The sequence below is a fragment of the Trichosurus vulpecula genome, chromosome 4 (assembly GCF_011100635.1).
Source record: "Trichosurus vulpecula isolate mTriVul1 chromosome 4, mTriVul1.pri, whole genome shotgun sequence".
In the NCBI taxonomy this organism is placed as follows: Eukaryota; Metazoa; Chordata; class Mammalia; order Diprotodontia; family Phalangeridae; genus Trichosurus; species Trichosurus vulpecula.
Genome location: NC_050576.1, coordinates 253,487,905 through 253,512,932, shown reverse-complemented (window position 1 = coordinate 253,512,932; position 25,028 = coordinate 253,487,905). Strand labels below are relative to the sequence as shown.

Sequence of the window (25,028 nt, the reverse complement as noted above, 5' to 3'; positions counted from 1 at the left end):
TACTCAACTGGAGGACATGAAGGTATGCTGTGAAGGGTTCTTAGAATTGAAAACTTCAAATTAGGATGACTAGTAAGTGGATCCTTTTCCTGTGTCTTGGCTGATGATTAGCTGATGAGCTCTGACTTAATAACAATTAATAATAACTATTTCCCCCCCATAAAATGCCTGACCCCACTCTAAATCAAGTTGAAACTCCATTCCCTTTGCTATCAAGGCCTTTGCTCTCACATTATCTTGGGAAGCTTGAAATATGGTGTGGGAGAGAGTATCATTCTTATTCTTAACATAAGCAGGTGGCCTACACCAGGGATATCAAACTTTAATAGAAATGGAGCCACTAAACATGGCTTAAGGAGCCCTGAGGGCCACAGAGTGACTTAGAAAATCATTATGTTAACATTATCCATGTTTTATTGATTTTTTAAAAAATACTTTTCAATTAATTTTAATCTGGATCAAGCTATGCTCAGGAGTTGTCCATATTTGACACCTCTGTCCTAAACAACTGCATGTTTTTACTTCTTTAAAACTGGCAGCAATGGGTGTATTAGTTTAGTATGTCAACATTAAAAATGAGAACAGCTCATTTTTAATGGGTTGTAAACTACCTCCTATAGATAATTATGGATACACCTTCCAAGGTAAATTACCTTAAAATTATATGATGAAAGCAGAAAAGACAAATTTTAGAACAAGAAAGAAACCAAAAACAAAAAGAATGATTAAAAGGCAGGCAGAGCTCCTCGATGAAGCAGATCTAGGTTTCAGCCATGAAGATTCAGTTTTATAAGGAACAACACAATTTAAGAGCTAGACTGGGTAGGAAAGAAGAGCTCCAAAAGTTAGTGATACAAATAGAGACAGATTAAGTTTGGGGAAAAAAAGACTAAGAATAGAAGACAAATTTCTCTGCAGCAAAACTATCATTTTTTAAAGAAACTTTAAAAACAACGGTATGATCTTTTTGTACTACACTTCAAACAAAAAAAACCCGTTAACTAAATTTGTCAAAAACAGCATTTGACATCCATTCAGTAGTGACTGATTCATGTGCTTTTCTGTACAATCCTTGTAAAAGATAAAATCTTCCACTCACCCCTTATTAAAACAAAACACAATATAACAAGCACACTTCTGTGGAGGCTAACATCCAGCAGATTAAGAAATTATCCACTGATTCTGGTACATTTGTGTTCTTGGCCTAAAAACTACCCTCTTTAGGAACTCTTGGCACTTCAAAGAATTTCAAAAAGAACAAACAGACCAGTTACTGGAGGAGTCCAAAGCTCAGTGCTTACTTAGCTCCCTAAGTAAACCCACCCAGCTGCCTCAACCGAGGCAGCAGTCACAAGCTGCTCCCAGGTGGTAGAAATCAGCACCCCATGCAGTGACATGCCTGGATTCTGACCTTCCAAAGCTACCTGTTTTGTTTCTTTTAATTGTAGGAACTCCATATTTCACACGGCATATTGGCAAAAGTCAAATAGTACCTCATTTCTATGTGAGACAGAGAGAGAAGTTGAAAAACCTCAATTAAGTCCCACGTGACTATAAAGAGCCAAAGCCTGTTAAAGTAGGTGACTGGGAAGAAGAGTAGTCCACCGAGCAGCCCAGGGTTAGGATAAAAGCTGCAAGGAAGTTGGTTTTAGGCAACAAAAGAAATAACATTCAGATTTCAAACTTGTATTTAAATCATTGAGTATCTGCCCTAAATATTTACTAGAAATAACTATAAAAGTATAATTAATAGTCCCCAATCAGAATTGGGATGGGGAGATAACAGGTTAGATAGAGTTACATCAACATTTTCCTTCCTAACATTCAGCCCACTCCATTTAGGACAAAACTAGCTCCTAAGAAAAGTTAATCATCATGTTTTAAGAGATCCATTCCCTTCTATATTAGCTATTTTGTTAATTATCAAACCACATGATGAATCCTATGGACTCTCACCCCACCTTCTCCATAAATCATTATAGAAAAGCTAAATGTTCGTAGGCCATTAGAGACCCTCAGTTCTGCTCACCTAAGTCCATGGCAAAAATAATAACATATCTGAGGTGTTCATTTTATGGCAGTAATTTCAAGCATTTCTGAAGTATAAAAAAAATTACTGTTAAGGACATGATTAAATGCTTACGTTGCCTTCAGGCCACAAAATTATCTTGAAAGCTGCTTAAGGTTAAAAAAACAAAAAAAATGGAACTATCAACCTAATGTTGTATTGTTTCCTTCTAATTAACTGGCCTTATTTGATTGTTTTTAATGTATAAAAATCTGTCTCCGCTATATTTGAGGTCTAGCCCTATGTGCAATTAGCAGACACTGCTTAATAGCCCAATATGGTCAGAAGACTGAACCTTTGTTTCCTCAGTCATTTCATCTTTTACCCGCCATGGTCTAACAATGTACATCTGAGGAAATATTTTGCACCTTTTATCCTTTTCCAATATATATTTCTTTGATGCAGTTAATTGTATGCCTCATATGTCACCTATATCCTGTTTGTGCATGTCTCATTAGCTACAGTTAATGATCTTGACTAGATCTTTTAAAGGCTCAAGATTTCTTAGATGGTTCTCATGTTCTCAAGTGTGCTTGTATTTCGTTAGAGTAGCCAGTGCTGACAGACTAAGCATTTGCTTTTCTGTATAAAAGAAGTCTAAGAATAAAATGTAATCGAACTGGTACTATACAGACCTACTCCATACATCTCCCTTATTTATAAATTAAGAATCTCTGGATGTAGATGACTTTCTTTTCTTTTCATTTCCATAACCCAATGCTCATCAGCTTCTTCTGAGCAACCCACAAATTTGGGATAGCCTCCTCCTCAAGAAGCCAGAAGAGCTTAAGTGTCTTGCCAAGGCCTCAGACACTGTCAGAAACAGTACTGGAATCCCAGCCTTTTCTGACTGAGGCCAGCTCTCTATCCGCTATACCAAACTACCTACCTGTAACTGCAGTGATAGATGGGAAGAAAAATCCTTAAATATACCTCTACAGCTCAGTGTTTGACAGATCACAAACAAATCAATACGCTACATACACAAGGTCAGCATAAGGTGGAGAGGTCAAATTCCATGGCTACAGCCTTGTAATAAGACATAACCAACATGGGAAAGGCCCTTCAAATCTGGAGTCCTCAAATCTCACTTCTGTAGGCTGAAGTATCATGTTCCAACAGAATATAGGATGGTTTTATGTCCCTTTGCTGTAGCAAAATTCTTGTTTTATGTTGCTTTTCTAGATGCCTTCCTGTGCTCTCTAGATCCCTCAACTAGTTCTGGTCACAAAGAGGCCAAACAAGGGTAAGGGTGATTCTCCCCTTTGACCTTCCCCTGCCTCCTGTATTCTAACCAACCACAACTACTGGGCAAAGACAAGGTTTACACACTTTTAGAAGAAAATAATGAATGGAAACACTCAAAGTAGTCTGATAGCATGTGCAGGAAGCCTATTCAAAATCTCCTTTTCAGCTTATCCACAAATAGCAACAAATAAATATTTCTCTAGTCTAAAAAAACTTTTCCAGACTTTTCCAAGTGTGTAAAAGGCCTTTCTTAGGGAGACAGATGAAGGGCAGAAAACAAACCTAGAACAAAGAGTATCTTTAGTCTTGTTAAAACCATTGCCTTCCCCAATGCCTGAAGGGACTGACCTGTGACCATTCCCATTCAGAGGGAAGTGCCCTCTTTCTCCTTTGGAGGCCCTTTCAATCCTGGAGGAAGACGGGATGTGGTCAGGGAATGAATAGTCATCAGGTGACTGTTGTTCTATTTGGAGAACTAGAGTGTTAACTTCAAACTGGACTTTTAACATATTTTGACATTTTCCTTGTTCAAGATTTCAAATTATGTTACCTCAAACCATCTCAGGGAAACAGATATGTCCAAAAGCATGGAAGGACACTGGTTTAGACATTGTCCTCTTTAAGCTAGAAATGCTTAGATATTAGACTAATGTTAATAAAGACTGCTAGGAGGACTTGACCCTAAAACAGAGTACAGTGTGAATATTTTTTCTTCAACACAGATCAGGAATAAAACATAACATGAATTGTCTTTAAATAAAGAAGAAAAAATATCCTTTTCTTGCATTCTCCACTCTGGAAGCTTGCAAGTTAACTCAGTCCCAGCTTCTTCTTCTCTTCTATATGGCCTTTCTGTGATACACAAGTACTGACTGACCAGGGTGCTGGAAAGAATTAATGGAAACAACAGCAAAGGTTTTGGATTATTTTACCACCTACCTAGAAGTTGGAAATCCAAACAAATCCTACCTCAAAGATTTGTTCAAAGTTCTGAAACTCCTGGAATCTTGTCTGAAATCCTTCAGCAAGTGCCCCACCTGTAATATTTAGGTAAAGAGTCTATAATGATGAGGTTTTTAAAAAGTCACAATCAGCAATAAGCTCGTGCTAATAGCTAAGAGTTAATGGGGATCACATCAGACTCTTTTTGGTCAGTGCTGCCTACCTCCCTCGGGCATCCCTTGGGCCTTTTGTTTTCGTGCACTGAGAACTTCCTTTGCTGAAACAAAGAAGATGCGATTCTGTGCCTCAGAGGGATCCACGACTTTGAGCTCCTCCACCAAGAAATTCAGGCAGCGCTCCATGTGCTGCCGACGTACCTGCAGAGAGTGAGAGCTTTGAAACACCCATGACCTTGAAGAAAGAACAACGGTAAATTAAGTTTGGTCATCAGCAAAAACTAGGGTGTTGGAGTTAGATTTGTGATCTCTAACATTACCCTGCTGGCTCTGTGATCATTCCTCTGCAGAGGTTAAGAACATTTATACTTAAAAGCTTCCACATCCACCGTGGCCTTTCTTCAGAGCTATATCATGTCCTTCGGGTCCATTTCACAAGGCCACCAAATTAGGGGGATCCACACTGTGGCACTTCAGTCACATCAGAGCCCTGAGTGCAACAATCTTATGCTAAATTCTACTGGATGGTGGGTAGTGATTTTGCTTCAACATAACTCAAGTCCAAGAAACTTTCCTTCCATGGCAGTTAGGTTTGCAAATAGGAAAGAAGTTCAACCTCTATGATGAAAGTAGAAAAGATCTTTAAGATATCCAGGAAAAAGTATGACATGAGGTGAAACTAAAACTACTTATAAAATACATGCAATACAATCTATATTATTTTAATACCTTCTTTAAAACCTCCAGAAGTAAAACTACTTAAAAATAAAAGAAAATATCTTCTAATCTTCTCATTCTATATTTTCCTTTAAAGGGATCAAATTCAGAGCCAGATCACATATACTTCATTTTATTCTAAACCAGTGTTCACGGACCAAAGGCTGAGCTTTTAAAATATTTGGCTTTACGATGCTGATAGATTTCCTGAGCTGACAATTCAATGCTTCTGTGACCACTTCAGAAATTAAGGAAACATAACTCACATCTTCCATATATTCTGGTTCTGAGGCAGAGGCATCCCAACGGTTATTCAGGATAAAGATATTAGGCTTGGAAAGTCGCTCATTTACCTTGTGAAAAAAGTGTTTTTCCTAAAAGAGGCCAAAAGACACAGAACCCTTACTTTTTCAAATATATAGACATAGCATCAATTTACATTTAAAAGCTAAACTTCAATTACTATGATGCAAACATTTTGGATCTCTCAGAAAAATCCAAACACCTACAGTAACAGAATTTCAAATGATGTCACATGCGTATCCTAATAAAACCAATTTGTAAATGGGGAAATTAAGAACTGAACTTCCACAAGTATTGCACCCAAGAGACAGACCTAACACCCTAAATGACTGTACCCATTTAGAAAAGAGTTGAAGAAGAGCAAGGTAAGGTAAGTTGGAAAGCCTGACACTGATTTTTGTCCATGAATCTAACAGTGGTTTACTAACTTCTAATTAGACTTCTGTCTGTCTGGAATTCCCCTCAAGACTAACCCAACCTAGCTCAAAACCACTTCTGCATCTCAAAGAAGGACAACCCATGCTAGCCTCAAACCCTGCTGATCAACTGGGCAAAGCAGCCATGTCCCAGAACACACAAAACTGCCCGCATGATCAGAGAGCCTTCTCTGAAGACAAAGGCAACCTTTCTGTTCTGGTCCCTTCACTTTCTCTGTCTGCCAAAGACCAAATTTGACTCCTCTGTCACTCTGAGGTCACCATGGTCACAAGAGGTCAAGGGATGAACAAAACACCTGAAGCCTTGGAAATTCTCCCAGAGACAAGTCCTCATGATATGGGAGCTACTACCTTCCACATAGCTCCCTAAACTGAGTCTTTGGGGTTTTCTTCCTAATTCTACCACTTTTTTTTGTTTTCGGTTTCTGTTTTTTGGCAGGGCAATTGGGGTTAAGTGACTTTGACTCCAGGGCCCATGCTCTGCTCACTGCGTCACCTAGCTGCCCCTCTACCACTTTTCAAAATTAACATTGGCAGAATGTTTCCCAACATTAAAAGACAGTAATTTGCTCAAATCCTACCGTGTTCATCAACGTTGATTCTGAATTTGCTACCAAAACGAAGACATCGGCATCTAAGCAAAATTTATCAATCCAGCTGTCCAGCTCTGTAGTGACATCTGTGCCTGGACTAGCGGGGTAAAGTAAAAACATGGTTATACAAAATATATTTTTGAGTGAGATTTCAAAGAACTAATTTTTTAAAACTCTTACACCATATAGTGAAAACATCAACACTAAGTAAAATAGTTTGTCTGCAGTCTCAATATGGCGAGTCATTCAAAAGTTTCCGTGAAGACCTGGCTCCTAGAAATCAGCTCAAGGCCTCAGATTTAAATGACTTTCTTACCCATAAAAGTGAGGTTTATTTCCTGGGTTACAGTAGGTTGAAAACTCGCCATCTGTGTAGTGTTTGTTCTACTTATAACCAGGCTCCGCTGCTGACAACTCAACGTGGTTTCCAAAACATCCGACATTTGAAGTTGAAGGAAATATTTAATGAAAGTATAACAGCATTTCTATTACTACGGACACGAACAAAGTAACACTGTGACTGTGCAGGGCCTCTCAGGTGCCACGTTCTGCCGAGTTAGTTCTGTAAACTATTTCTTGAAAAGTTATTCCTATTACACTAAGAGATATCTAGAGTCCACAAACAAGGACGAATGGCTGCATGTGCAACACTAGGTTTTGGTAGGACTCAGTAAATTAAATTATTCCTATTACACTAAGAGACATCTAGAGTCCATAAACAAGGACGAACGGTCGCATGTGCAACACTAGGTTCTGGTAGGACTCAGTAAATTTTACAAATCTTTTTTTATGGCTAAGATTATTCAACACTAGTGTAAAGGGCACAATCATTTGATTTAGGCTATTTTAAACACACTGTACAATACAGATTAAAAAGGCTGAGGCTTGTAGAATGAAGAAAAATATAAAAGAGAATAATTAATAGACAGCTAGACAAGCCACATAATTAATTTTCAGCTACCAAGTATTCAGAGAAAATTGGGTCAAAGAACAACTCCAATGCTGGCTGACATGAGTATATCTCTATGGTTCAAAGATGAATCAGATTCAAATGCAGTCGTAATATTTTCAACAAAATCCAAAGCAAGAGTGACAGAATTTGCAACTCCTTGAAATTGCTACAAAGAGGAATGGACCTGAGAGAGAAAGGGAGAAAATTTGCAACTCAAAAATTTTAAAAAATGAATGTTAAAAATTGTCTTTACATGTAATTGGAGAAAAAAATGAATTACTAGTTTTTTTTAAAAGAGGGTTGGACCAATCAAGGCTGACAGCTCATTCCTGTAAAAAACAGGAAACAAAAAAACCCAACACTTTAACTTTTCCATTTTTTAATCATATAAGCTTTTTCTCCATACTAGATTAAATGATATTCTTTGATAAAGTCAACAAAACGACACATTTGTAGTCTTACCTGTCTACTAAAACCAAGTCATCTCTCAATAGTGCACATTTTGCCTTAGGCCAAAATACATGTACAAGACAGCCAGCTTTCAGGTCTTTGTCCATATGAAGAGCATGGGCCAGTTGGTTCACAGTCTAAAAAGAAAACAATAGGGCTTCTAGATCTTCAAGACCTACGGAAATCAAGGTGAGCTATTCCTTCTGCTATATCTCAAGAAGTCAATGCTATTGACAAAATAGGAAAATGACAAATGTTGAAGATGACGTGGGAAAATTTGAACACTAATGCATTGTTGCTGGAGTTGTGAACTGATCCAACCATTCCGGAGAGCAATTTGGAACTATGCCCAAAGGGCTATAAAACTGTGCATACTCTTTGATCCAGCAATACCATTAATAGGTCTGTATCCCAAAGAGATCATAAAAATGGGAAAAAGACCCACATGTACAAAAATATTTATAGCAGCTCTTTTTGTCATGGCATAGAATTGGAAATTGAGGGGATGCCCATTAGTTGGGGAATGGCTGAACAAGTTGTGCTATATGGACGTAATGGAATACTGTTGTGCTATAAGAAATTAGGAGCAGACAGATTTCAGAAAAACCTGGAAGTATTTATATGACCTGATGTTGAGTGAAATGAGCAGAACCGGGAGAATATTGTACACACTCAGTAACAGCCACCTTGTGCGATAACTGACTTTGATGGACTTAGCTCGTCTCAGCAATGCAAGGGTCTAAGACAACTTCAAAAGATTCAAGGTGGAAAATGTTATCCACATCAAGAGAAAGAATTCTGGAGTCTGAATGCAGATCGAAGCAGACGATTTCCTTTCCTTTTCTTTCGTTGTTTTGTTTTGTTTCTTCTTCCTCCTGGTTCCTTACAGTAGTTCTAATACTTTTTTATATCATGACTAATATGAAAATGTTTAATATGAACACTGTCTTGGACAGGGGGGAGGAGAGAAAGGGGGTGAAAATTTAAAACTCAAAGTCTTATGAAAGTGAATGCTGAAAACTAAAAATAAATAAAATAATTATATTTAAAAAGTCAATGCTATGCTACTGAGTAGGATGCATTTTCCACTAAGGTAAAGAAGTTTGAGTTTTAAAAAAAAATGTTCCTTGTCTTCCTATTTATTTCTTATCCACTTTCCAGGATTATCTCTTTTGTTTAGAATGCAAAATGTGTGTACCTGAATTTTACTGTTTAGAAATATTTAGATCTGGTGACTTAGCTATTCTCAACCACACAATGATCCAAGACAACTCTAAACGACTTATGATGAAAAATGTTATTCATCCCCAGAGAAAGAACTGAGTGTCTGAAATACAGATTGAAGCATACTTTTTAAAACTTTATTTTTCTTGAGGTTTTTTTTTTCCACAACATCACTAATATGAATGTTTTGCATGACCACAGACATATAAGCTATCTTGAATTGCTTGCTTTCTCAAAGGGGGATGGGGGGGGGGGGTGAGTAAGGAGGGAGAGAATTTGGAACTCAAAATTTTAAAACCTAACGTTAAAAATTGTTTTTACATGTTACTGGGGAAAATAAAATACTAAATAAAAGCTTAAAATTAAAAAGAATGTTTATATCTGTATATAAAATGATAATGTGGGTCAAATTCACATATACTGACTCTGTGCTAGCTATTTTGGCATCAGGTTAAGCTGAAGCCTTCCTGCCTCCAGCATTCATCCTGAGAATTCAGAAGAATTTTCAACATCATAAAAAAAAATATTCTATAATGACATGAGTAGGCAGAGATTGGCTGTATGTTTCCTCCCTGAGATTGAGATTAAGTGTTGAATATTATAACCTTAGGCTGTATGTGGGAGTATTTTAGAGAGCCAGCCTTGGCATCAGGAAGACAAGGGGTTCAATTCACCTTCTAACACCAGATAGTGGTGAAAGCATAAGCAACACCCACCACTTCTCAGGGCCCCAGGCACCAAACTCTCTTAGACTAACTAAGCACTTGAGGAGTTGCTGCTCTTTGGTGTGAGAGGAGAACTTTGTACCCTTTCCTGATGAAAGGGCAGGACCAAAAGAAAAAAGCAACAAAAAGGAGTTTAAATAGGTACATCTGTGCTGTTGCATTTATGCATAGGTTTCCTAGCACTGAATTGGAAAATCCTTAATTTAAGAATTCAAAATATCAACTATCGATGATTACAAAGATAAGTAAACATTTCCGCAGAAAATGTCTTAGTCCTAGTCAGTGATACAAAAAGTAGACAGAACAAAGAGCTGAAGAGGCTAATAATTCCCAACAAGTTCTTTGCTACCAATGTTTACCTTGACACTTTTCTTCTCATCGGATCCTTCAGTCATCAGATAGGCTTTATCTCCATCTGTTCCTTCTACGCTCAGGAAGCAGTTTGTTGTGTGGCCAATGCCACTGGGAAGAACCTTGTCCCATAACATCGCATTGATGACAGAGCTCTTGCCACTACTTGTCCTGAAGCAAGAGAGCACAAGAGGATGAGGAGCAGAAAAACACTTTCAGAATAAAAACTCTTCCTCTTTAAAGGTATCTGGGGCCTGGGGGATTTAAGGGCTCAAAATGTCAAACTGGATGACCATGCCCAGGGTCTCAGAGGTAAGATAACCCACCCCACCCCCCTTTCACTCTTATCCCTCTAAATTTGTAAATATTAGTTTTGAAGTTTGGTGAGGGTCTTTTTTTGGGGGAAGGGGAAATGAAATCTAAAATATAAATATCAAATTATGCCTTTTTCATAAAGTTCCCTGATAGCAGAACTGGGGGGGAAAAAAATCATGAAACTGTGCTGACAAGATCCACTACAAATTTGTTACAAGTTCTCAACTGGATGCTCTCTGTGGCCAGGCAATCCTTTGATACAGGGATTAATTCTTCCACTCCCCTCAGCTTTTCCAAACCTTTTCATTCCTCAAGTTTCCAATGGCTCCCTTCCCTGAAAATTCTCAGGTGTGAACCCTGACTCATACTTCATAAAAAAAATGGAGGCCATTTACCTTGAGCTCCCTGATCTCAGATCACTCAGATTTCTGTGCACACTATCTCAGCCTTCACCATCTCTTATGAAGAGGCAGCCCTTCTCCTTGCCAGGGCAAACCTACCTATACACACACCTGATCCCATGCCACCCCATCTTCTTTAGCAGATTATTCCATCTATCTATCATCTTCATACTCTCAATAATCTTAACCTCTTCCAATCTACTAGCCACTTTCCTGCTGCCTAAAAATACTCCTATGGACCCATCTTCAAAAGACCCTTCACAGAATCTGTCTATACCCACTAGCTATTATCCTATGTCTCTCCTGTCTCCAGACAGTACCTCCACTTTCTTTCCTCTCACTCTCTTCTCTCTAAATACAGAATTGCATCTCTATGCAAATCATTCTCAAACATACTTACCCCCTGCCCTCTGTTCTCACATTTCTATTTTCCAGACATCTCAAACTCAAGTGCCCATAACTGAACTCATTCTCTTTCACCCCAAATCCTCCCCTCTTCCAGACAAGGTACCCCCATTCTCTCAAGTCGCCTAGGCTCAAAACCTAGGTTATCACACTTGACCCCTCACTTTCACTCCCACCTCCTCCTCATCCAATCTTTGGTCAAGTCTTGTTGATTCTACCTTCACAACATTATTTGATCCGCACTCTTCTCTCCTGATATTGCCACCACCTTGGCGCAGGCCCTCATCCCGGATTTTCTAGTTGGTCTCCCTGCCTCACATCTGTTCCTACTCCAGTCCATCCTCTCTTCAGCTGTCAAACTGATTTTCCTAAAACTCAGGTCCAACCATGTCACCCCCTCTGCAATACATCCAAAAACAACATCCTGTTTGACTTTTAAAGCTCTTCATAACCTGGTTGCTTTCTACCTTTCCAGTTTTCTCCCCTCTTATTCTCTTCCACACTCTCTGCCATCCAGTGACACTGGTCTCCTGGCTGTTCCCTGCATAAGACACTCCCTCTCCTAACTCCGTCTTTTCACCGGCTGTTCATGTCCTCCTTCCCTCTGCCTCCTGACTTCCGTCAAGTCTCAGCTAAAAGTCCACCCTCTAGATGAAGTTTTTCTCAGTTCCTCTGAACAGCAGTATCTTCCCACTGAGACTACCTCAAAGTGATCCTGACTATTGGCATGTGATTCTGTGCATTAGATTGTGAGCTCCCTGGGAGCAGGGGCTGTCTTTTGCCTTTCTTTGTAACCCCAGCCCTCAGCACAATGCCTGGTGCTTAATAAATACTTGCTGACTTGACTCAGCTGCTGGTCATCCAGGTTCCTAACATCAGAAGCATCCTCAGCTCTCACATGCCTCATATTCAATCTGTGAACAAGCCTCCACAACAGCTCTCACATCCAGTTCCTTCTCTTCACTCACAAGGCCATCGCCCTAGTTCAGGCCCTCATCCCTCCTCACCTGGAATATTACAAAGCCCTTCATAAGCTGGCTCCAGCTCACCTTTCCTGACTTATAAGCCACCTTCCTTGCCCACCACAGAATATAAACTCCTATTTTGTCTTTGTATTGAAAGCACATAACAATGTCCAGCACATGGCAGACACTCAATGTCTGCTGAATGTCTTTACTCCCACAAACTCTCGGCCAGGTAAGAACACTCCCCTAAGGGTGGCCCAAACCAGATTAAAAGATAACTGGGAAATATTTAACAAAATAAATAAAAATACTGCGCAGCATGAAGGAATTCTTAGTGGCCGTCATTTATATTTGAGTTGGACACCCCTGGAGTTAAGATACCCCAAGCTGCTTTTCAAGCCACAAGAGACCCATGTGTACATTAGCTCCAATACAGCTGTGTGACCCAGGGCAGGCTCTTCCCCTCTGCCTCTGAACTTCAGTCTCCTCTCTGCAAAGTGACTGAAGCTGAAGCAGATGATTGCTTCACTTCTGGATGGTTGGATCCTGTTCACATCTGGGACAAGGGGAGGGGGCCAGCTCCCTACTTAGCTACAAGCGGCTGTGAGCTTTACTCTTGGCCTCCTGCCTTAGGCAGCACTGAGCTAGACTCCAGAAACAGGATGAGTGAAGGGTGCTCCATCTCCTCTTCTTGCTTGCCAAAGGACAACATGCCCCCAGTAACTGCCTTCTCTAGTATACCCAAGGTATGTGAGGAGAGACAGGAGGGGAGTATAAAAAAAAAAATGTTTGCTGAATTGAACTGAATAGCAGGAATGATAGTATAAGAGATAGAACAGGATGAGGGCAAAGGTCAGGTCAATTTTAGACAAACAGAACGGGGAGGGGGGGGTGGGGCACGACATCCAGAGGTGGAGAAGTGAGTCTAGAGTTTAGGAAGAGGATAAGACTAAAAACATAAATTTGGATATCATGTACTTGGAGATTATAACTGAAGCTGTAAGAACAGATGAGATTATAAAAGGGAAGTGTGCATTAAGAGAAAATGAGAAAGAAGCAAAACAGTGTAATGTCTCAGGAGCCCCAGAAAAAGCATCTAGAAAGAAAAGTGCAGGCAGCAGTTACAAGTGTGACCAAGACATCAGGAAGGAAAAAAAAACAACTTTAAAAAGGGCTATTAAATTTGGTAATGAGGAAGTTATTAGTGACCCCTGAAAAAATTATTTCAATAGAGTTGTGGAGACAGAAAGCATGATACAATGGACTAAGTGGAGTGACTAGTGATTGGTTGTGAACAAGGTTTCTAAGTAGTGTGATGGTGAAGGGTAAGAGAAAGAGGACAGAAGTTGGGATACGATTGAAGAGTAAAGGAAAGAATTTTTCAGGACTGGGGAAGACCTGAGGGCATATGTAGGCAGAAGGGAAGAAGCTGATAGGGAGATCATGGAGGAGGTAAGAGATGATAAGATCGAGAGCACAGGGAGAAGGATTAGTTTATCGAGGAGTATTACTCCTTCCTCATAAAAAAACAAGACAGGGAAATCATGGTAATAATGAGCTCTGAAAAGCAGGGGGAAGGACATTAAAGTCTACAGTGGTAAGCTAAAGAGAGGATGGGAGGCTTGAGAAAAGAAAAGATCTGGGGGAATAAAACAGCCCAGGTATTAGGGTACTAGCACCACAACACACCAGGCACTCAGCATCACATTCCTAAGTACAGTGTGGTACAGTGGAAAGGCCAGTGATTAGAAGTCAAAGTATGTGACTGATTTCGTCTCTACCACTTCCTAGCTATGTGACTCAAGGTAAGCCATCTTCCTGAGCTGCATTGTTCTCTCAGTAAAATATGTCTAACAAACACCTGCTCTGCCTAACCTGGTTTGAAAATTCAAATGACAAAACAAATGAGAAGTATTAGCGTTCTGGACACAGCACTCTAGTGGGCATCACTCAGGCAGGAGTATTGTCCTCCTTGTTATGGCATACGCTGGACTAAGTTAATCAACATCCTTCTCTGGGCTATGATGCCTTGAGTCTCCTCAGCCCCATACTTTCCACCCCAACAATATAATACCTTAAAATACTAGCATCATACTGTGCCAGATACTTCCTAATGAACACAGAACACAGTCACAAATTATGACTCCTGAATTGTTTTCATCTCAAAGCTAAGAGCAATTTCTGCTTTAATGTCTAAAAGATAAAAAACAAAACTACTTTCACATGTATTTGTGAATTACCTGTTTTATATTTCATGCCAAAGAATTAAGTCCAAATATGCTCACTGGCCCTAAACTAAACAGGTTTCACTTATACAAAAACTAGCTATAAGAAATATAATTATTTGCATTTTTATACAAAGACATCCCAATATTATAATCCAAATTATCTACCATGTGCTTAAGAGCTCCGAAAATAATTTTTTTAGAGAAAAAGGAACAGAGTTTGACTTGCCAAATTTGAAAATTTTAAAAGAAAATAGTTTCTTGTTTGTTTTAAAAACTATATGACACTTAATAGGAAAAATATAATTACCTGCCAAAAAATGCCACTTTCATGTGTCTCCGAGACAGCACCTCACCAATGACTGATAATTTATTTTTATAACTCTGTATTTCTGCCAGATCATCCTCAGTGGCTATCCGTTCAAGTTCTGGATTCTTATATGTTGCTATGAAATTAAGAAGGTATTAGTACACAGAATAAGATATACTGCATTCTAGGTTAACAATAAAATAGACAGGGTTTTACATGGTAATTATAGCCTCACCTCACACCTTACAAATTGGCAAAGATGACAAAAGATGAGAAAGTGGGGGGTCGGGGCGGGGGGCGGGGAGGTCCTTGTGAAGACAGGCACACTAGTATATTGCTGGTGGAGCTATGAATCAGTACAACCATTCGGAAAGCAATTTGGAATTAGGCAAATAAAATGTCGAAGATGTACATTCTCTTTGATCCAAAGATTCCATTACAAGGTTTATACTTCGAAGAGGTCTTTGATAAAAATAAAGGCCCCACATACGTAAAAATGTTTATAGTCAAGCTTTTTGTGATAGGAAAGAACTGGAAACAAAATTGATGCCCATGAGTTGGCAAATGGCTAAAGAAAGAAACAACCGTGGTATACGAATGTAATGGAACATTATTGTGATGTACAAAATGGTGAACAATAAATACAGGGAAGCTTGGAAAGATCAACATGAAATGATACAGAATGAAATAAGCCAAGCCTAGAAAACGAATCACAATGACTAGAATTTGGGAACAATATAAACAGAAACAAACGTACCCACAAAAATCAAAAACAAATGTGGCAAAATTCTAAAGAATAAGCATGGCTCCAGAGAAGAGATGAGGAGACCCCAGCCCTATCCCCCCCTTCTGCAGAGGGAGAAGGCACATAAGAGTAGTAGCCTGCACATCTTGTCCCACTCTTTATTGATCAGTTATGCTAACATTTCCTCTTCTTGTTTTTCTTTCTAAAAAAATACTATTTGTTATACAGTATGGCTCTCTGGGGAGGGGAGGAGGTGGGATATTAGAAGAAACTATGAGTTAAAAAAATACATCAATAAAATTGTATTTAAAAAAATAAGCTACTAAAAATGTGATTGTACTTGTATTTGTTGTTGCTTGGTCATTTTTAGTCATGTGTGACTCTTCCTGACCCCATTTGGGGTTTTCTTGGCAGAGATTTGGAGTGGTTAGCCATTTCTTTCTCCAGCTCATTTTACAGATGAGGAAACTGAGGCAAACAGTGTTAAGTGACTTGCCCAGGGTCACAGAGCTAGTAAGTGTCTGAGGCCAGCTTTGAACTCAGGAATATATGTCTTCCTGACTCTGGGCCCAGCACTCTATGCACTATGGCACCACCTAGCTGCCCTGTACTTAACATTTATTTTTAACTCATATAAGTAGCAAGATATTTATAAAGTAACGAGACTTTGAGATTATAGAGTATGCTGAGCTCTTATATATAGAAATCTGACCACTCAAGGCGTGGGATATATTGGTCAATGGCCAGATGGGTCATGCTCAAGTGTATTTCAAAGTCTTCCAAGCAAATTTCTGAAGACCTCACAAGAACCTCTAGAGTTGGGTTTGTAACTCTTTGCCTTAAAATCAACAGCAATCTGCTATCTAGCAAATTAATATCTGCATTAGTCCTTTTATCCAAGTGGGCTAAATGACCTAGGACAGGTTCTCACTTTTTCCATGACATATAATGGGCAACTGGGCATTTACCTGGGATTGGCAAGTTTCCAGATATGGGAGACCTTACCATCCTCCACTTAGCTATATGAATCAAATGGTAAAAACTGGCTGGGTTTGATTTCATGTGGGCAGCCATTTCCACCTATTTTCTTGAGTTCTTCCCCCTAGCTTCCCAATTTCTTTCTTTTTTTCCTTTTTGGCTCCATCTTTTCATTATCTTCACACTCACCTTTTAAACAAGCCATTAGGTACTAGCAGCCAAAGTTTTTCCGAACTGGAAAAATGGGTTTTTAAAACCAACACCATTAGGATTCTTCTATCACTGTAGGGATTCCTGTCACCATCAATGGCCTGGAAGCTCCTGTCCCATGCACTGGGTATATTATGAGATTAAGGAGTCCCTCTCTATCCAAAAAATCTCCCTAACATCCTTGAGGAATCCCAGCATTGTCAAAGATTCAGAAATAGGTGGGGTGGTAAGGCTCTTCATTCTTTAGGGATCCTAGATGCACAACTGGATGTCATGTCACATTGTATGCCATTTTGTTTTGCAACCTTGACTTCCTTAATTTCTAACAGAACAATTAAAATAAAACCAACTGTTTTAACTCCCTCCCCATCTCCCCTCCCGAAGTTTCAATCACAAAGTAACTAGTGACCTAGGAAATATCTGAATAAGGACCAAGCTAATTTTGCTTTTTATCATTAAGCAAAAAATACAAAGTAATTCATTGAAGAAAAGTGTTAAATTCTGATTTCTTTTCATTGTAATATCTAGAATGACACACACACACATATATACATATCATTCCACATCTATACATAAAATGTATATAAAAATCAGAACATACTATTAATTCTGAGGTGAGCCAGAAGACCATCTATAATGAACTTCAGGTCAATTTCATAATCAAACCTTGAAGGAATGGGGACCTAATAAACAGTTTCCTCTGCTATGATCTAGAACACCTTTCTAGGGGATTCAGAAACTTGTTTTTGAATCTTGACTCCAACGATAAATAGCAGTGTGACCCTGCAAAAGATATTTGGCTTCTCTGAGCATCTGCAAAACAGGATCACGAGAGGCCCAAGCTTTGTAAGCTCTAAATTAAAAGTTTAAAGTTAGCAGGGTCTTTTATAGTATCAGGGGTGGGGAACGTGTGGCCTGGAGGCCACTGCTCCCTAGACCTGGGCCACATCATCTCTCATTTCACAGAGAAGGAAATCAAAGCCCAGAACTGGTTCTACAACATGTCTCTATAAATCCAAGTATCTTCTGCTTCAAAAATGTAATCCTTGAACTCCTTCAGCAAAACACATCCACTCCTCCAAAGACAGTTTAAAATAATATAAATTTGGAAAACAAAAGTGTTTTTTATATTTAGATTTATATTAAGTTAGGTAGATTAAAAATACTTTCTAACAACAAGATTTTCTGGAAGCTTGTTAATATAATTAACATATGTAAGGGTCTTCATAAAAATGCTTAACACAATGCCACCCAAGCAACTTTATAACAACTAACCTTCAACAAAATTTGTGCCCTCGGTCACATACTCCAGTAACTGGTCAAAGATGGCAGTAATAGTCTTTTTAGCCAACACAAAGTGCTTCAGTGGAGAAGTGGTTGTTTCTGCCATTTTTAACTGTGAAAAAGATAGATATTACCAAGATGACTAAGGGAAAGGCAAGCACAAAGACTTCGGTATGGCCTAATGAAGCTATTAAAACATGTAAAATCCTTTTTTTGCTGGTGTGGAAGCGTTCCAGACAACTGCTAGTCCCTGGGGATACAAAGTCAAAAACAAACTGGTGCCTGGCCTCAAGGAGCTTCCCTTCTGATGAAGGAGACACCTATAGTTACAGAGCAAACAGATAAAAACGTAATCTAGAGAGAAAGCAGGGCAGGGCAGGGCAGGACAGGGCAGGAAAGGCTTCTTTTACAAGAGGATGAGTTCAGATTCCAAACATGGCGAGCCAAAGCTGGGGATACAAAGACAAAAAATAGTCCCTGCTCTCAAGGAGCTCACAGCCTAATGAGGAAAGACCACATGCAAACAACTGTGTGCAAGAAAGTTATATACAGGGCAAACTGGACAGTCTCAGAGGGCAGTAGTACTAACATCACAGAAAAATTAGAAAAGGCTTCTTAGAGAAGATTTTAGCTTCGACTCGAAGGAAATCAGGGAAGCCAGGAAGCAGAAATGAGGAGTGAGAGAAAGACAAGAATGGAAGAAAGCCAATGAGAAGGAATGGAAACCTTTCTGTGCTGGGCCTCCTCCTGCATCCAACTACCTACTGGACATACTGAACTAGATATCTCACGGACATCTTAAACTTAACATGTCCAAAGCTAAACCCATCCATCCCCCTAAACTTCTAGACTTCCCTATTCCTGTTGTCATATATAGACACAGGATCAAAATCCATGTATCATCCTGTGTCCATCTGTCTGTCTCTGTCTCCCTCCACCCACCCCTCCACCCCCGGTCGCCATATGCAATCTGTGGACAAGGCCTATCAATTGTACCTTGGTAACATCTCTCATATACTTCCCCTTCCCTCTTCTGGCACTGCCACCATTCTGATGCTAGGCCTCAACATGCCACAAGCCCCTCTCCACAGCAGTCCATCCTGTACTCAGCTGTGAGACTCATCTGCCTAAAGTGCAGTCTCACTATATCATTTCTTCCCTGTCTCCTCCAGGATCAAATACAAAACTCTGTTTGACATTCAAAGCCCTTCATGATCTAGCCCTCTTACAACTTCACACAGCACCAGACAACCCACTGACACAAGTCTCCTTGCTGTTATTTGACCACGACACTCCATTTCTCCAGTTTTGTTGTTGTTCAGTTGTTTCAGTCATGTCTGACTCTCCATGACCCCATTTCTTGGAGTGGTTTGCTGTTTCCTTTTCCAGCTCATTTTACAGATGAAGAAACTGAGGCAAACAGGGTTAACCAGTGAGTTGGCCAGAGTCATACACCATCCCCAGACTTGGGAGACTTTCACTGGCTGTCCTTGCCTGGAATTCTCTCCTTCCCCATCTCTACTCCTAGATTCCCTGGCCACCTGAATCCTACTTAAAATTCCACCTACAGGACTTTAGGGCCTTCCCTCTGTTGCTTATCTCCAATATATCCTGGAACTTGTTTCAGACAAAGTTATTTGCCTGTTGTCTCCCCATTAGATTGTAAGTTCCTTGAGAGCTGGGACTGTCTTTTACCTTTCTTTTATGCCCAGCACTTAACACAGTACATGGCACACAGCAGATGCTTAATAAATGTTTACTGACTGAGTGGAAGAGGTCAAAAGCCAGACTGCAGGGAGTTAATGAGATAGTGAGAGGAAAGGAAGAGGGGGGGCTTTCTATAGGAAGGGAGCTTTCTACAGGAAAGGAAACCAAGAGGTATAGTAAGGAAAGAGAGCATTCCAGGGATGGGGCGCAGCCGGGGCAAACGTCTTAAGATGGGAACTGGAGCATCATGTGTGAAGAACAGAGAAAAGGCCAGTTTGGCTGAACCACAGAGTACTGTATAAATTTTAAAAAGGCTAGAAAGGTAAGATGGGGTCAGGTTATAAAAAGCTTTAAAGGCTAATAAGAGGATTTTATGCTTGACTTCCTCCCCTTCGGGGCTTCTGTGTTCTTTCCCACCATAACCAAGCTGCCTTCTAACCCTGGAACATCCCTTCCCCAAGCCAGACCCCTTGTCCCATTGGCGAGTTCCTTCTCTGTCCTCCATGTGGGGGAAGAGCCCATGCCAGGAATGCTTTAGTTCCCTCCTGGCTGTGCTTCCAACTCTCTGGATTCGGTGACCATGGCCCTGCCTCCATACCTTCCTTCTACTCCTTTCCAGGTCCCTTTTGTGTTATCTTCTCTCCATTAGACTCTAATATCCTTGAGGGCAGGGTTGGTCTTTTTGCTGCTGTTTGTATCTTAAGGGCTTAATACAGCTTCCTGCACATAGTAAGTGCTTAATAAATGCTTTCTGAAAAACCTGGAAAGACTTATATGAACTGATGCTGAGTGATGTGAGCAGAACCAGGGAATATCAGTAACAGTCACAATGTGTGATGACTGACTTTGATAGACTTGGCCCTTCTCAGCAACACAAGGACCTAAGACAACTCCAAAAGACCCATAATGGAAAATACCATCTACATCCAGAGAAAGAACTATGGAGTCTGAATGCAGAGCAAAGCAGACTATTTTCTTTTTTGTTTGTTTGTTTTGTGTTTTTTTCTTTCTCATAGCTCCTCCTATTTGTTTTAATTCTTCTATACAACATGACAAATGTAAAAATATGTTTAATAGGAATGTATATGTAGAGCCTATGTCAGACTACATGCCATCTTGGGGAGGGAAGAGAGGAGGGAGGGGAGCAAAATTTAAAACTTATGGAAGTGAATGTTGAAAACTAAAAATAATTAAATTAACTTAAAAAAATGCTTTTTGATAGCTTGCCTGATCCTAGGGAATAGGGAACCACTGGAATTTACTGAGGTTCCAAGTAATAATAGGAAATTTTAGTGCAAAAGTAAATTGCAAAATAAGAGATTTGCCTGTAATGTTCAAGGTTTCATTTCAGATATTCAATTTATAACAAATATGAAGGAACACGTCTACAGACCTCATCCTGAGCTGGTCAACAAATGAAACCTTGTACACTCTGATGCTCCACAGTGCCTGCTGCTTCTGGAATATGCAAGTGAAGGCCTGGGATTTCATCAAAGTGAGTGGGTGAGTTCTCACTCCTCCCTTCCCCCTCCCTGGGCAGACTAGGTTCCAAGGCCTTCCAGTGACAAGCCTCTACCAACCTGACTCAACTTGCTCTGGGACCAACCCACAATCCACCTTTGACATAGGAACTGAAGAAGCTTCCAATCTGCTGGGCTAGCCTCCGAGAACACAGGACGAGGCAGGACCCAATACTGGGAGTTAGATAAAACCTTGGAGGCCTGGCTAGTCCAACGCTCTCCTTTTAAAAATGAGAAAATTGGGTTCCAGGGAAGTTAAATGACTTTGTAAGTGACTGGATTTGAACCTAGGTCTTCTGACTGCAAAGCCCCAGTGCTCTTTGTACGCTACAAAAGCAGGTCTTAGAGTAGAACTAGAATGGGAAATACCCAGTTTCCTTCCATTAAGACACCATAGTCTGCCACCCTGGCTCTGCTCCACCACCTCCCCTGGATTTCAATCTCTTCAGCTTCAACAGGGGCCAGACTTGATCCATGTTTTCTAGGGTCAATCTACACTGTGAACTAGTAAAATAACAAAAATTTCAAACTCACAGAGGAGTCTCAAGCAACTGAGTATAGGAAGAGAAAGAGGAGAGGAAAGACAAAGAAAAGGGTTTGTTTTTTTTTTAGTTTTTAAGTTTGGTTTTTTTCAGTTTATAGGTTGAACAAGACCTTCTGGTAGTAGAAACTTTGGGCAGATGCCAACTAGACTGGACAATACTTAAGGTCCTTTTCCGGCTCCAAGATTTCATTTTCTCCTTAAGCTATGGAGGATTCGAGAGAACATTTTCCTAATTTTTTTCAGGGTATCAGGAAATCTATGTCAAATTTTATAAGAATTTAACTGAAATTAGGGCAGACAAAAAGTCATCTACTTTTTAAACAGAATCTGACAATCACTGGTTTCTCTCCAAATGGAACCAATGGAGGAAAAAGTTGTCCAAGTCTTTTTTTTTTTAAAGACTACATTTCTTTTTAAATGAGAGAAGCTTGTCAAGCTACCTCTAATTCTTCTATAGCCCTTTACTTGTGATAAGAATCTATTTTACTTCTGTTGTTACTTTATCTCATTAAGGAGCATTGGATAAGGAGAAAACAAGTCAGTAAACAATAGCTTATTCACAAAGTGTCTGAAAGAGGACTAGGGCCTGCCTGCAAAGTCTTATTCCTAAGCCACAGAAGCAACACAAGAAGGCAAACTTCGTTCATTTGTAACAAAAAAAAACAAGGAGAGTCAGGGCAAAAATGTAGTGAGGTTTAGAGCCAGGCCATTAACTGCTTCAGGGAATGTAAAAAGACTCTCTTGGCTTCTTCCCATTGAAAAGTCACCAAGGGCAAATCGCTATCACTGTCTAATTCTGGGCAGCAGAGGCAGAGGTGAATAAAAGCATTAACCACAGGGACAGATAAAGTTAGAACAGGACAGTCCTTCACAATCCCTTCAATAAAGAGATGAGGTTCTGGGAGAGATAGCTCTGCCCTGGGTGATCATGGACTTAGTACAGGTGAAATCTCCCCAACCAACAGGCATTTTTAAGACCTCTGGATAAGCAAGGAAAAGTAGTCCTGCCCTCAAGAAACTTCCATTTTCCTGAGGGAATGGAGAAAGAGGATGAGAATATGTAAACAGACACATGTATTCATATTTACTTAAGGAGAGAGTTATCACTAACCCCAGGGGATCAGGAAATGGCTTCCCATAGAAGGTAACACAAGAGCTGAAGCTAGGCAAGGAAGGAGAGAATTTCAAGTGCTAGGGAGGACCATGTGCACAAAGTTAAGCAATGTAATAGATCTCTCGGAGTTGGAAAAGCACCCCAGATTTAGAAGTGGAACCACATTTAGAACTGGAATCTAAGAGATCAATTAGTTTAAAGTCTAGAGTCTAAAGTTTAAAGTGGTTCCCTAAACCCTTTTATGGATAAGAAACAGACAAGGAGGTTAAAGGCCTTGCCTAGAATCCTTCAGGTGGTTGAGCATTAGAGCAAGTATTTAAATCAAGGGATAGCTAAGTCGGGAAGATCAAATTAAATGTCTGCCTCCCAACACTTATTAGTTGTGCGATCTGGTGAATTATTTAACCTGTCTCCTGTTCCTCCCAAGGTTTTTTCCGAGGGTAGAATGAAACAATGTGTAAAGGGATTTTTAAAAAGCATTCTAAATCCTGGTTATAGCCCTCAGTCAGGAGGCAGCAAGGTGGCTCAGTGGATAGAACTTGGCCTGGAGTCAGGAAGACCTGATTTCAAACCTGACCTCGGACACTGACTAGCTGGGTGACCCTGGACAAGTGCCTTAACCTCGGCTTGACTTAATCCACTACAGAAGGAAAAGGCCAACCACTCCCGGTATCTTTCCGAAGAAAACCCCACCCGGGGTCAGGAATGACCCTGTATGCCATACCCTCAAAGGGGACAACAGCTATAGCCACAGCCCACGATTCTGGATTGGAAGCCGGGAAAGGGCACTTATAGAGCGCCTACTATGTGCCAGGTGCTGTGCTAAGCTCGGCACCCGTACAATGAAGATTTATAGAGCGCCTACTATGTGCCAGGTGCTGTGCTGAGCTCGGCAGCTGTACAGAATGCATACAACCTGATGTGGAAAGGGAGCCTCCTGCCCCGTCCCTGCCCAAGGCGGAGCTGGGTTCAAATCCCGATTCGGCCACCTGATACCTGTGGGAGCTTGGCCAAGCCCCTCTGGCTGCCCGGGCCGACCGGTCCCAGAACCAGAACTGAGACCTCGGAAGCCTCTCGCATTCTCGGTGTAGGGTCTGATCACCTTGCCACGACGCCCCCGGTAGGGACTCATCAAGCAAGCCGAGCCTAGGTGAGGCCGGGCCCAGGCCCCAACTGCCGGGCAGAGGCGCCCGCCCTGCCCCCCCCCCCCAGTGCCAGCCCCGCCCGGCCCGCTTGGGCCGCCCGCCCCTCCCCCCAGCCCACTCCCACCCGGGACCGCGGCTGGAGGCCCTGTCACATAACGCCCGCGGCCGGAGCGGGTGTCTGGGAGAGGGGACGGCGGCGGGGGCCTGACCTGCGGCGGCTCGCCCGGCTCTACCCCTAAGCCGGTAACCGCAGCTGCGCCGCTCCGCGGGTCCTCATGAGCCTCATCGTCCCGCGCCGGGAGAAGTCGAGGCCCGGCCAGGGGGCGGGGCGGGGGAGGAGGCCTCCGTCGGGGAAGGGCGGGGCGAAGACCGGAAGGGGCAGGGCGGCTTCCGGCCCCACCGCCCCGGCCCGGGCTCTAGGTGGCCCTAGCGCCGGAAGTGCGCGACCTTTTGGGCGCCATGTTTGTTGAGGGCGGAAAAAGGGCAGCGTCTCCTCGGGACTCCCTGCCAGGTGACCCCGACCGTGGGCGGCGTTGATATCACGCTACCTCTTAGTCCGTAGCCGCAGCCAGCCTGCTACTGGGCGTCTCGCGAGCGGAGTTGGAGACGTCGACGGTCAACCAAAGAAATTGCTCTTTTCCCCAATACCGGGCTCTGCGTTACACCTGGTCCTCCAGCCTGGGCTTGGATCCCTCCAGAGTTGGGGAACTCACTACCCATAGAAACCCGCCCCGCGCCCCCCCTCCCCGCTCTTCTGATTATTAGAACGCTTCTCGTGGCATCTCTTTCTCCGGCTCTTCCCCTTGAAGGCACCTCGTGCCTCCTGCACGTGACAGCCCTTCCAGTTAAGCGAGGGCCCCAAAGACCTTGGAGCCCCTGGGCCGGAGGCTGACCTTAAGCCGTTCTTTTGACCTCTGGGTTTCCTCCTCTGTAAGAGGAACCTCTTGGGTCCCTTCCAGCCTTAAATCTGTGAT

The 25,028-nt window shown here is 41.4% G+C and overlaps 1 protein-coding gene across 2 annotated transcripts in view; it reads right to left on the bottom strand.

Moving 5' to 3' along the window:
• MFN1 (mitofusin 1) overlaps window positions 1-24,407 on the bottom strand; it is a 38,996-nt gene extending 14,589 nt beyond the window's left edge. The window contains exons 1-9 of one of the 2 annotated variants that reach the window (XM_036754470.1): window positions 24,264-24,407; window positions 18,016-18,136; window positions 14,808-14,943; window positions 10,195-10,357; window positions 7,899-8,023; window positions 6,473-6,581; window positions 5,418-5,525; window positions 4,482-4,635; window positions 4,286-4,353 (exon numbers count right to left, since the gene is read on the bottom strand). In XM_036754470.1, the coding sequence (XP_036610365.1) occupies window positions 4,286-4,353; window positions 4,482-4,635; window positions 5,418-5,525; window positions 6,473-6,581; window positions 7,899-8,023; window positions 10,195-10,357; window positions 14,808-14,943; window positions 18,016-18,130 (978 nt within the window). In that variant the 5' untranslated portion in view covers window positions 18,131-18,136; window positions 24,264-24,407. Of the gene's footprint in view, window positions 1-4,285; window positions 4,354-4,481; window positions 4,636-5,417; window positions 5,526-6,472; window positions 6,582-7,898; window positions 8,024-10,194; window positions 10,358-14,807; window positions 14,944-18,015; window positions 18,137-23,905; window positions 23,988-24,263 lie in introns of those variants that run through there. The other variant, XM_036754469.1, reaches the window with a different exon arrangement.
• Between the last annotated feature and the right edge of the window lie 621 nt (window positions 24,408-25,028).